This window comes from Rana temporaria, chromosome 4 (genome assembly GCF_905171775.1).
Source record: "Rana temporaria chromosome 4, aRanTem1.1, whole genome shotgun sequence".
NCBI classification, from domain to species: domain Eukaryota; kingdom Metazoa; phylum Chordata; class Amphibia; order Anura; family Ranidae; genus Rana; species Rana temporaria.
Window position 1 is genome coordinate 277,640,279 of NC_053492.1, and position 12,500 is coordinate 277,652,778.

General features: G+C 43.2%; 1 protein-coding gene across 3 annotated transcripts in view; it reads right to left on the reverse strand.

Annotated features, from left to right (window-relative positions):
• The window catches only part of TBC1D32 (TBC1 domain family member 32), a 552,992-nt gene that overhangs the window by 365,023 nt on the left and 175,469 nt on the right, over positions 1 to 12,500 (reverse strand). For all 3 annotated transcript variants that reach the window (XM_040350328.1, XM_040350326.1, XM_040350327.1), the window contains exon 17: positions 390 to 591. In XM_040350328.1, coding sequence (XP_040206262.1) covers positions 390 to 591 — 202 coding nt within the window. The remainder of the gene's footprint in view (positions 1 to 389; positions 592 to 12,500) is intronic.

Here is a 12,500-nt window from a genome sequence, read left to right on the forward strand (position 1 = left end):
AATCTCAAGGTTAGCATATATAATACTAAAAGGTCAAGAGAAGGTTGTAATGTTCGGATAAACAACTAGAAAAATAAACGATGGTATAAAAGAATGCACGACTACTGAAATACAGTTTTCTATGCTCGTTGTAATGAAAAGATTCCTCTTTTTTCATGCAGCACGTGTTACAGTGTGGTTGGAACAGAGATGGAATTGCTTCCAAGTGAATGCTGCTCACCTCTGCCTTTCTATTATACTTCAGCAAGCAGTGAACAAATAAGCAACTTTAACCAATCATAAGGATTTTTTCTGAAAAAGGAAATGTACACTACTTTCACGTGCAGACACTGGAAATCTATTTCAGCAAAACATTTGGATTTTTTTATAATTTTTTGTTCAGAACGTACCTTTTTCCAAGCCGCAGCAATGCATTCATGCAACTGATAAGGTTCCAGCACTTGAAGTCCTTCACATGTATGGTACATTTGGCGACACACGAATATGAAGGAACCTTTCACTACAGGCAGCATGTCTGACTCAGATAAGGCAGTAATTTCTTCACTGAGAAGTTTCATGGAAAACTGGGCGATCACATGGGCACCCATGGTACTAAAAAGAGATAAAGAGAATCAAACTGTGTATGGACAAAGATTTCTACCAACAAAAACAGTATTGAAAGATAAAAGTAATTCATCTTTTTAAACCTATCAATATATTATATCGGCTTTAGATTGCCCCAATGAATTATAATTGGGTTAATGAGCTGTATGTCAGGAACTTTCAATAAAAATGAACATAAAGAGTATACAGATCATATAAAATGTAAAATAATCAAACATATAGTTGTAAATTACCACTTTGATTTTCCCATGTGTCTTTATGTATTTTTACTGAAATTAGTGAACAAGGAAAAGAATAATGTTAAAATAATTTTTATATGGGATTTTATATTTCTACCTGGTTAACTGTATATGGTATGGAAAGGCAGACAACAGCATATTTTTTTTTAAACTTCCTATTTAACAAAATAAAGGTTTCCCCAACCCGAATGTGTCAGGGCTGGGCTCCTGCTATTTACTAGCAGCTCTTTTTTTTCAGTGCACAGAGCCTGCTCAGCTGTCGGTTAATTACCAGCCATTCAATGTTTCTCCACAGTGACTCACCCGGTTACCATTACTTTAGTTCAGCCAGCCCCCTTTGGCCATTTAAAACAGCTTTTCTTATTCCCTCCGTGCCCTTGCGTTGTCAACATCCACATTGTGTTCCTGTGTATGACTTGGCCTGGCTGACTTCTGTTCCGATTCCTGCTCCTGATTTTTGGCTCCGGACATTGTTGACTTATAGTTCACTGATCCTGGCTCATCTGATTACCCGCTCTGGCTTCCAAACCGTGGATTATGTTTTTGACTACATCCCTGAACTGTTGTTATTTTTGCCGTTACATTAAAGGTGTGATTTTAACTGCATTTTCTGTCTCTGTCTGGTTTATGGTTCCTGACAGAATGATACTAATCTGCCACACCAGAGATAGAAATTGATACGGCAATCCCTGCAGGCACACAAATATGCAAGCAACCTTTTTTTGCTGGTACCAATCCAAATGTATTTTAGCACTAGAGATGCTACAAGGAGACCCATTGAAAAAAGTCAACCCTGTGAAGGTAGTCAGTAGGTTTCGTTGATACCTCCATAACCACAGAAGGAAGTTCTGGCTTCAAGGTAAGAGTTTTGTGGAAATACCAATTTTTTTTGTGGGTGCATATAAGTTGCTACCCCTGCTCTAGGAATCTGGTCGAGAGGTCTTTTGGAAATCTGCAGATTCAGTGGTATACTTTGCCGTTTCTATGTTTTCTTTGTAAGTGCAATGGCAGTGTAGGTTCTGGATCCCATGAATTTCTCAGAATTCCAAGAGGAAAAAACCTTAGGACAAGGAGGAACAGGGCCAGATGTTAGGGGGTATGGGAAAGGGTTAAACCCACTCCCCATAATTCAGTCACGACCCACATGACTCGGTATAGCTGCAGAGTGCCCTACCCCTATCTGCCGCACAGCATCATTAGTTTAGGGGGGGTGGACTAGGACACACTGGTGGTTGATTTACTAAAACTAGGGGGTTACTTTTATCTCTCTACTCCCACCTCGTAGCCAAGCCAGACTCTGGTAGGCCACAGTACACACTGGTGCCTACTGGTCCCAGATCTGTTCAACAACCAAATCCTCCTCACCCAATGTATTAGCAGTGGAAGCTAATGATAAAGTACTAACCCGCTAGTACCTAGTACCCACCAGAATAGCTACAATTTGTCCCTTCCTACTCAGCTCTCTGTTTTTGTGGCTGTACGGAACAAGGCACGCATATGCATATATGGTGGACTTGCCCAATGGCACAAACAATCTGGAATAATATCTTTGCCCTCACCTCCAAAATTTTCAACACATCAATACAACCAGACCCAGACACAGCACAGTCTCAGTCTAAAACCATATTTCCTATCACGCAAACAATTAAAGCTTTTTGTCCAACTCCTCACAGCAGCAATCAAATGATAGCTAAAGCTTGGAAACCCCCCTTATTGATGGTAGTTGAGGCTAAACACAGGGGAAAATTGCGCAATTGATAAATGCCAAAATGGAAGCCATTGAAAAAGATCAGGTCTCCATATTTGACTCACTATGTGAAATGAAAAAGCTCCTGTGCTATCGGTAACTAAAGCTAGGGGGCACTGCTGCAGTCACCTGATAGTCTGTCCTCGCCAGAAAATAGAAAATGTGAATGGGTGATAGTGACTGCGCTGTCTGTCTAAGTGAACAAAAAGTGATACAAGGCCCACTGAGTGGGTAAATTGACCACTAGGGGCAATAAACCTCTTATTGAGTGAAATAAAGTATACAAAATATATACCAATAAACATGAAAGCAGTATGAACTACCAGTGCAAATGCGTAGATGCTCAAACAAGCATAAGGCAAAACAAACAAAAATAAATTGTGTAGAATAAATAAATGTAAATAAGTCCAGTGAATACACATAAACATGAGATGATAAACACACAGGTGTATGATGAAGCAAAGTCTTACGCGTGTCGTCACACCACGTGACTTCATCAGGGGATCACGTGGTGTGACGACACGCATAGGGACCAGGAGCACTAGATCCTACACGTTCTGACGGCAGGGAGACAAGCTCGCCGCTTGTTTGTGTTTTGACATTGTCCCTTTGTTTCAAATGTGAGTGCTACTTTTATTTTTTCATTAAATACTTTTTATTGCAGAACTGTACTATGTGCCTCCCTCTCTTTCCTTCTACCCACATCCTCTGGGCAACACACCTGATACTACGCGGCAAGCCAGGAGGTGGAGGAAGTGGAAGAGAGACACTCAGGAACACACACACAGGATCACTTGCGAACTCATCGTTCGTTGGAGATAGGCCCACTACTCATGGCCTCCATGTGAGTGCATGTCTATGTGATTTATCATTTCCCAAGCACCCTCACAGTATTACGCCATTATCCCTTTGCCGTTTCCCTTTTTTATGCTTATCTGATGTGGAGCCCCCCCCAGCTATACACAAGCCTGCTGCATCTTTGAGGATACACCCGTGGTGTCTTTGACTGTCCGTGCTATAGCCGTGAGGTGAGCATTTAGGAACCACAAGAGGTGTCTGCACTGAAGTTTGTTCTCCCAACACTGGAGTTTGGCTTTTCTTTGGAATCACTGTGCATAAGACTTTGCTTCATCATACACCTGTGTGTTTATCATTTCATGTTTATGTGTACCCACTGGACTTATTTACATTTATTTATTCTATACGATTTATTTTTGTTTATGTTTTGCCTTATGCTTGTTTGAGCATCCACACATTTGCACTGGTAGTTCATACTGCTTTTATGTTTATTGGTATACATTGTGTATACTTTATTTCACTCAATAAGAGGTTTATTGCCCCTAGTGGTCAATTTACCCACTCAGTGAGCCTTGTATCACTTTTTGTTCGCTTAGACAGACAGCGCAGTTACTATCACCCATTCACTGGGTCTATCATGGCTTACCGCAATCTTTTGATCAAACAGTTCTCTTGCCATAGTAGCACACCTCACACAGTCCCTACTGAATGTTCCTCTGGCGGGCCGGGTCACCCTTGTGGACTCCCTCTCCTTTTCCCTCTTCTCTCCTTTTTCATTTCTCTACCCTAGCAACAACGCTCTCCCCTTCTTCTCCCCTTCTTCAGTAACACAGACTCCCTCACTCCAGATACAGCCCATTCGATTACTGCTCAATTAAATTTGTTTTGCTTGTATTTCCACTGTTACGGAGCACATCGTTTCTCAAATGACCTAATACACGATTATATGATGATCTCTCATTATACATAGTAAGTTCTGGACGTCTAGCTGACGTCACTGTACTAAGCTTAATTTTCTTAGTTCAGGTTTGCATACTTCTCATCTCGGTTATGATTTGTAAACCCAATAAAATATTTTGACAAGGACAGTGTCTGTAAAGATGTCACTGATGGCTTACGTGAATCTGATATCTTCAGAGCTTTGTAGAGAAGAAAGGTGGCAGTGCTGGTTGGGTAACATAATCTGAAGTACTAAAAGAAAACAAGGCTAAGGCAGGATCCCCTTCTTTCTTTTGGTCTCATATTTTAGAAGATTGTTTTTGGTCTTTCTCTGCTTAGTTACTTTTTTCTCTCTTTATTAGACTTTAGTAACATGGCAGTAGTCTATGACATTCCCTGGTCTGACAGTTTCTACAACATGTTGGCAATTTCTAGTAATTTGCACTGATAAAAAATCTTTATATTTAGCATTTTCCTATTTCTACTCTTTGTAGTTGTTGGTGAATGCAAGAGTGATACCCAACCTAAACCCATTTAATTTGTATCCCAGAAGGTTGATAAATCTAAATGAGGCAAACAAATTACATTATAATTGGTATAGCCAATATTACCCTTCTCCGCAATTAAACTCTTACATAGGGGGGCGCCAATGCGCAAGGCTCGAGATGGAAGACGTGTTCCTGTAGAGCTCCGCACTCCCCGCCACAACTTCGGGATCTAACTATCTCCCTGGACCACCCAGCAACCCCGTTCTACCTGGCAATCGCCTCCGGAACAAGCACCACATCTCCCGGGATGGTATTGACCGGCCATCGTGGCAAAACTAAGCCTAAACCCATCAAAGAGGCCTTGGCCCGCGCCTCATCAAAGATGGGGGCGAAGGCCTTTGCTAAACAGCTCGCCGCCTCCCCGGACAGATCTACTCCAGCTGATATCGATGAAGAGGACGGAGCTGACCCACATACCGGCGGTTCTCCAACCTTGCCGCCCTCAGGTATGTCCCAAGGTGACTTTTTCAAGTACATGGAAACCATGCTGCATAAAGCGCTTAAAACAACTTCAGACCAGATCACTAACAGACTGTCACGTGAGATCAGGGAGCTAGGCCAGCGCACAGCAGACCTGGAGACTCGAGTAGATGATATTGAGCTTACTCTCCAAGAACAGGCCCAAGAGCAGGCAGCTCTCCATGAGGAGAATGCCGCACTCCTCTCACGTCTGGAGGATGCAAAGAATCGCTCTCGCAGGTCGAATCTGCGTATTTGCGGTATATCTGAAACCGTTGATGACCTGCAATCCTTTTCCACGGCCCTGTTCCAAGAACTTTCACCTTCCATTCCGATCGAGCGATTGGAATTTGACAGGATCCACAGGTCCCTTACCCGCCGCCAACAGGATGGATCCTCGGGACATCATTATAAAACTGCATTTCTTCCGCACGAAAAAACAATTGCTTGCAGGTGCACGCAACAAGGATGCTCTCCTGTTCCAGGGTCATACCTACCAACTCTTTTCCGACCTAGCCCCCCTCACAATTGCCAAGAGACGAGCGATGAAGCCCCAACTGCAAATCCTTTTTCAACATCAGCTGAAATACACCTGGCGATTCCCCTTCACCCTGCAGTTTTCTTACCAGGGGTAGCAACACTCCTGCACCTCGCCTGAATCTCTTCAACGCCTTCTGGAATCTCTCCACCTTGCCGTCCCAGGGCAATCATCAGAGACTAATATGCCTCGCACCCCAGCTCGCAACACTGCCCACCCGTATGCCTTCACCCCAAAAAGGTCCCAGCCGGGCCCGTCCTCTGTTCGCAAGGGGACCCCTGCTCGCAACCCCAGGGATGGAGCTTCTGACCGTCAACTGTACTCGCCTCGCTGAGTGTGTCTGACTACCTTTGTTTTCACAGGTCTTTTTTCTTCCTTTTTGTCTTTTCCCCCAGTGCCGGACCAGACTTATGGACTGAAGTTTTGGATATGCTGTGCCTCATCTGCAGAAGATTCTTCTATCAAGGCACACAGGGACTGCCCACCTTGGGTCTCCCCCCGTACCTGGGGGAGATCTATACAGCCCCTTACTACTTGTGGGGGTTGCTCAGGTCCAGTTTTTTCATTTTCTTTTTGTTTTTGTCTATTCTCATTATATTCCACGATGATGCTTTATACAGTTTGAGATTATTTTTGTTTTATCCTCATATCTGCTTTTCTCGCTTATTTTTCTTAAGTGAAGATTTCTCTTTTATATATAATGGTAGCCCTATAACTGTTTGTGATCACCTGGATTATCCACGGTTGTCACTCTAGGACCATCATACACCTTGGAGGTAGTTCCCTACCAGGGCCCATGATATTCTGAAATGTTATTTTACCTTATTTTACCTTTTTCTCCCTTCCCCCCCCCTCTGCCCCTCCCTCCCCCTTCTTCCCTTTCCCACGCTCCTTTCCCCATTCCCCAACTCCACATCCCTTCCCCTTGTTTCTGTTACTTTCCTTTTTCCCCTTCCTTCCCCCATCCTCTCCCTTGTCTCGTTATTCCCTCCTGCCCTACCCCTTTATTTCTATATGCAATGCTAACACCAGACACCTGACCCAAGGTACTTCTTGTCAGGTATGTTATAGTATGTTAACGGACAATGATAATTTTGTCTACCATAAGTTTTGTTAAAGCGGGGGTTCACCCGTACATAACACCTTTTCCCCTTAGATGGATGCACGTTTTGTCTAGGGGAATCGGCTAGTTGTTTTAAAATATGAGCTGTACTTACCGTTTACGAGATGCATTTTCTCCGCCGCTTCCGGGTATGGGCTGCGGGACTGGGCGTTCCTATTTTGATTGACAGTCTTCCGAGATGCTTTCGACGGTCGCATCCATCGCGTCACGATTTTCCGAAAGAAGCAGAACGTTGGTGCGCAGGCGCAGTATAGAGCCGCACCGACATTCGGCTTCTTTCGGCTACTAGTGACGCGATGGATGCGACCGTCGGAAGCCTCTCGGAAGACTGTCAATCAAGAAGGAACGCCCGCTCCCGAAGACCCATACCCGGAAGCGACGGAGAAGATGCATCTCGAAAACGGTAAGTACAGCTCATATTTTAAAACAACTAGCCGATTCCCCTAGACAAAACAAGCATCCATCTAGCATCCATCTAAGGGGAAAAATTGTTTTGTTTTATGGGTGAACTCCCGCTTTAAGTTATTTTTGTTTTTGCTTCTTTTTTCCTGCCCGCATTTTCGATTTCATTCACAGTCTGTTAATTTTCTCAAGCCGACTCATTATGGGTAACAATGGGGGGTTCTAATTGCCTTACATCATACTCTTCCCTTTTCAGTGACCTCAGAAATTAAAGACCCTGAAGGCCGCTATATTATACTATTAGGTCTGCTTCAGGAAGTAGAAACTACCCTCGTTTCTTACTATGCCCCGAATAATAACCCGATTCCTTTTTTTTTTCACATTTATTTCAAGTTCTGCGTTCCCACTGTAAAGGTACACTGTTTTTATGTGGTGACTCAAATTTAATATTACAACCTCACCTAGACAAGTCCCTGTATGCTCCTGACCAATACTCACCTTCCATACGTTTTCGGAAACTTCTCCAACAAGCCTCCTTGCTTGATACATGGCAGGAATGCAAACCAGCGAAGAGAAATTATACGTTTTACTCCTATCCTCATAAATCCTTTTCCAGGATTGATCATATCTTTGTTTCGGTTGCATCCTCCCCTATATTGCTCAATTCTACTATCCAACCAATTACTTGGTCAGACCACTGTGCAGTACTTACTACAGTCTCCTCCTTGATCCCCCGTTCCAGGGACCGTACCTGGTGCATAAACGAAGCCCACCTCACTAATCAATCCTATTGTCTTGACATCCAAATTGCCCTTGCGGATTATTTAAAACACAATTCTACACCTGATATCTCTCCTGTTCTTCTCTGGAAAGCACACAAACCGGTGATCAGGGGTAAATGTATCTCAGTGTCCACCCATTTAAAACGCAACAAAAAACTCCAGTTGGCCAAACTGGAACATGAATACCATCTATGCTTCCTCCAATTTCAGTCTTCCCCTACCGAGCCTCATAGGATAGCTATGGAGAAATCAAAAACGGAATTGGACCTGTTGTTGGCTGAGTCGGCTGACAAGGCCATCCGTAGGTCTAACCATACCATTTATACTAAGGCTAATAAACCAGATACTTTCCTGGCAATGCGTCTTCGTCGTCCAGATCGGACCCATGTTCCCATCAGGCTTCGGATAGACAAAAACTTGTACACCAGCAATCCAGTCAAAGTTTTGGCTGTATTTCTTCGAAGGTTGGAAGAACTATATAAGGCTCAATCTTCCTTCTCCCCCTCTAATGCCGAATCATTGTTTCGGGCTTCCCGTGACCACGTCTAGAGCAGACGAAACGTTGGGAGGCGACGTGCTGACGTCACCGCAATCTGAGGATCCGTTCTGACACGCCGGCCGGCTTTTCTCATACTCTGCTGTTATTTTTTATCCAATTGTAAGTGTTACTACCCTTTTTTTATTAAATATTTTTACGATATTACGCTATGTGAGTTTTCTTTCCTCCTCTCACATATCGGACCTGCCGCATCTCCCGTTCCACCATTGGCTGAGACGTTCCACTGCTGCCTACTGTGTATATCCCCTATGCTCTGACTGATCCTGATGGATCATAGGCTCTGGTAAGGGTCAGTGTGTGTACTGGTGGTGGTTTTTTCATGTTCACACCGTCTGTTGCCAGTCACTGGGGGATGCACTTATGTGTTCATCATACACGGATTTACACTATATGAGTTTTTTGTCTTTTTTGGTTGCTTCATTGATCGATTGGTGACCCCTGGAGGGACTGTATATACAGACAAGGTCTACTTCAGCATACCCAGTGATTTCAGCTTGACTAGGTCCGCTAGGATCTTTCTTTGTGGTAAGGGTCAGCAAGTCGTATTTCCTATATTGGAGCCAGACTTCACTCTTTTGATTCACATTGGGGTGTCACGCTCCAAACCTGATTTTCACTTGGACTATTAATAATTGTCTTCACTCATGTGTACCACACTATTTTGATTGACATTGTTCTTTCACATAGCCTTCTGTCCTTTGAAGGCCTTCATTCCATTTTATTCAGCGCTACTCCATTTTTTTGTATCAGATTTTATGTTAGTATAACATTTTTGAGTCAGCAGCTTGTTCACTATTTGTTTTTATTGGTAAGCGCACTTTTTTCCTTTCTATATCTATTGTTTCGGGATTACCCCTTGCCCACCCTTTCTGATTCTAACAGTGAGTTTCTGGAGAAGCCCATCACGGCCGAGGAGGTCATTTTAGCCATCAAGAGCCTTAAACCCCATAAAAGGCCGGGTCCGGATGGGCTCTTGAGCACCTACTTTAAAATATTTGCTGCTACTCTAGCCCTGCTTCTTTCTAAATCCTTTAACGCTTTACTTCAGCAACACTCCTTTGGTCGGGACACATTGACAGCTATCACAGCCATGATACCCAAGCCCAATTCGGATAATACTCTATGGTCCAACTTTAGGCCCATCTCCTTACTTAATTTGGACATCAAACTTTTGGCAAAGATTATGGCCTTGCGCCTTAACCCCGTTATTGGTGGGATAATACACAAAGACCAAGTGGGTTTCATACCCCGCCGTCAGGCTAGTGACAATATTCAACGGGTTGTTTTACTCCAACATGTAGCCAGAACTCGTAAAATCCCTATGCACTAGTGTTGAGCAGAATATGCCATATTCGATTTCGCGATATATCTCGAATATATATTCGAATATTCGAGATATATTCGCTAAATTCGAATATTCGTGATATTTTATCGAAATTAATTGAATGCGATTTTTCGCTATTGCGAATGCGAAAATAATTGCGATTTTTTTAATAACTGCGGTAGGAGCGCTCTGATTGGCTTAGAATATTCGTGATATTTTATCGAAATATCGCAACATGCGAATGCGATATTTATTGCGGAATTTCGAGATATGCTGGAGGAGCGCTCTGATTGGCTTAGAATATTCGTGATATTTTATCGAAATATCGCAACATGCGAATGCGATATTTATTGCGGAATTTCGAGATATGCTGGAGGAGCGCTCTGATTGGCTCAGAATATTCGTGATATTTTATCGAAATATCGCAACATGCGAATGCGATATTTATTGCGGAATTTCGAGATATGCTGGAGGAGCGCTCTGATTGGCTCAGAATATTCGTGATATTTTATCGAAATATCGCAACATGCGAATGCGATATTTATTGCGCAATTTCGAGATATGCTGGAGGAGCGCTCTGATTGGCTCAGAATATTCCTGATATTTTATCGAAATATCGCAACATGCGAATGCGAAATTGATTGCAGATATTTCGAAAACTGCTGTAGCAGCACTCTGAAATCGAATATGTATGATATTTTAACCAAAATACATATTGCGATTTTTCGATCGCGCATGCGCAATTGCGCGAACAACACGCGACCATTTCCTGGAGCCTTGCCAGTTTCCAACTTATGATCGCAGCGCAATCACACAGCAACATGGTTGGAAGCAATTTCACTAAGTCTGAGGAAAAGTTGCTGATTTGTGTAAGTATTTTGACCACTGTTATTTCATCATCTTCAACTGCATTTAAGTCTAGTTTAAAAGTTAGTATATATGATCAGATATTAGTATTTCACAAAAAATGTGTCTCCTGCTTTTACAAAACTACAAGTCCCAGCATGCCTGGACAGCTGCAGACACCCTGGTTGGCAAATGTGTATTTAGGCACTTTTCCTTGTTATTTAGCATAATGAATTTAACATTTTATTGGACATAGGACGTATGCGAACGTCCTGACTTCAGTGTCCTCAAGGCCCAAGGACGTTCGAATACATATTGCCCTTTAGATGTTGCAGAACTACAACTTCCAGCATGCCTGGGAATGCTGGCACTTCTAGTATTGTAAGTTCTGCAGGCCCCCATTTTTCAGGCCTTTATGCACGGGTCTCTAAACTGTGGCACCCTAGATGCAGCAAAAGTAAAATTCTTAGCATGCACTGACAGACCGTGGCTGATGGGAGTAGTAGTTTTGCAACAGCTGGAGTTGGACTGGTCTTGAAACCCAGAGTTAGGTAACAAACCCGTAGTGTTTTGCAACCATTCTGCCTCCAGCTGGTTATTTTCTGTTGAAAAGCCTGTGGCGTGCAAAACACAACCCAAAAACTCCACCCGGTGCAAGGAAAAATTTGCACACACCTAAAGAGTGACATCACAAAAAACTGCGACGGTTGCATACGTCAGTGGTCCTCCGAAAAGGTCCCGTCTCTGACCCCCCGGGGCGTTAGGCTTCTAGGCTCCTGACAGGGAAAAGAGTTACTGTGGTCCATACAGCCGAAGCCATATGGACCCATCTCGGTCCAAGCAGCGCAATCAACACGCGAACAACACGCGACCATTTCCTGGAGCCTTGCCAGTTTCCAACTTATGATCGCAGCGCAATCACACAGCAACATGGTTGGAAGCAATTTCACTAAGTCTGAGGAAAAGTTGCTGATTTGTGTAAGTATTTTGACCACTGTTATTTCATCATCTTCAACTGCATTTAAGTCTAGTTTAAAAGTTAGTATATATGATCAGATATTAGTATTTCACCAAAAATGTGTCTCCTGCTTTTACAAAACTACAAGTCCCAGCCCAGCCCAGCATTTTAGTCTAGTTTAAAAGTTAGTATATATGATCATATATTAGTATTTCACAAAAAATGTGTCTCCTGCTTTTACAAAACTACAAGTCCCAGCATGCCTGGACAGCTGCAGACACCCTGGTTGGCAAATGTGTATTTAGGCACTTTTCCTTGTTATTTAGCATAATGAATTTAAACATTTTTTGGACATAGGACGTATGCGAACGTCCTGACTTCAGTGTCCTCAAGGCCCAAGGACGTTCGAATACATATTGCCCTTTAGATGTTGCAGAACTACAACTTCCAGCATGCCTGGGAATGCTGGCACTTCTAGTATTGTAAGTTCTGCAGGCCCCCATTTTTCAGGCCTTTATGCACGGGTCTCTAAACTGTGGCACCCTAGATGCAGCAAAAGTAAAATTCTTAGCATGCACTGACAGACCGTGGCTGATGGGAGTAGTAGTTTTGCAACAGCTGGAGGTGGACTGGTC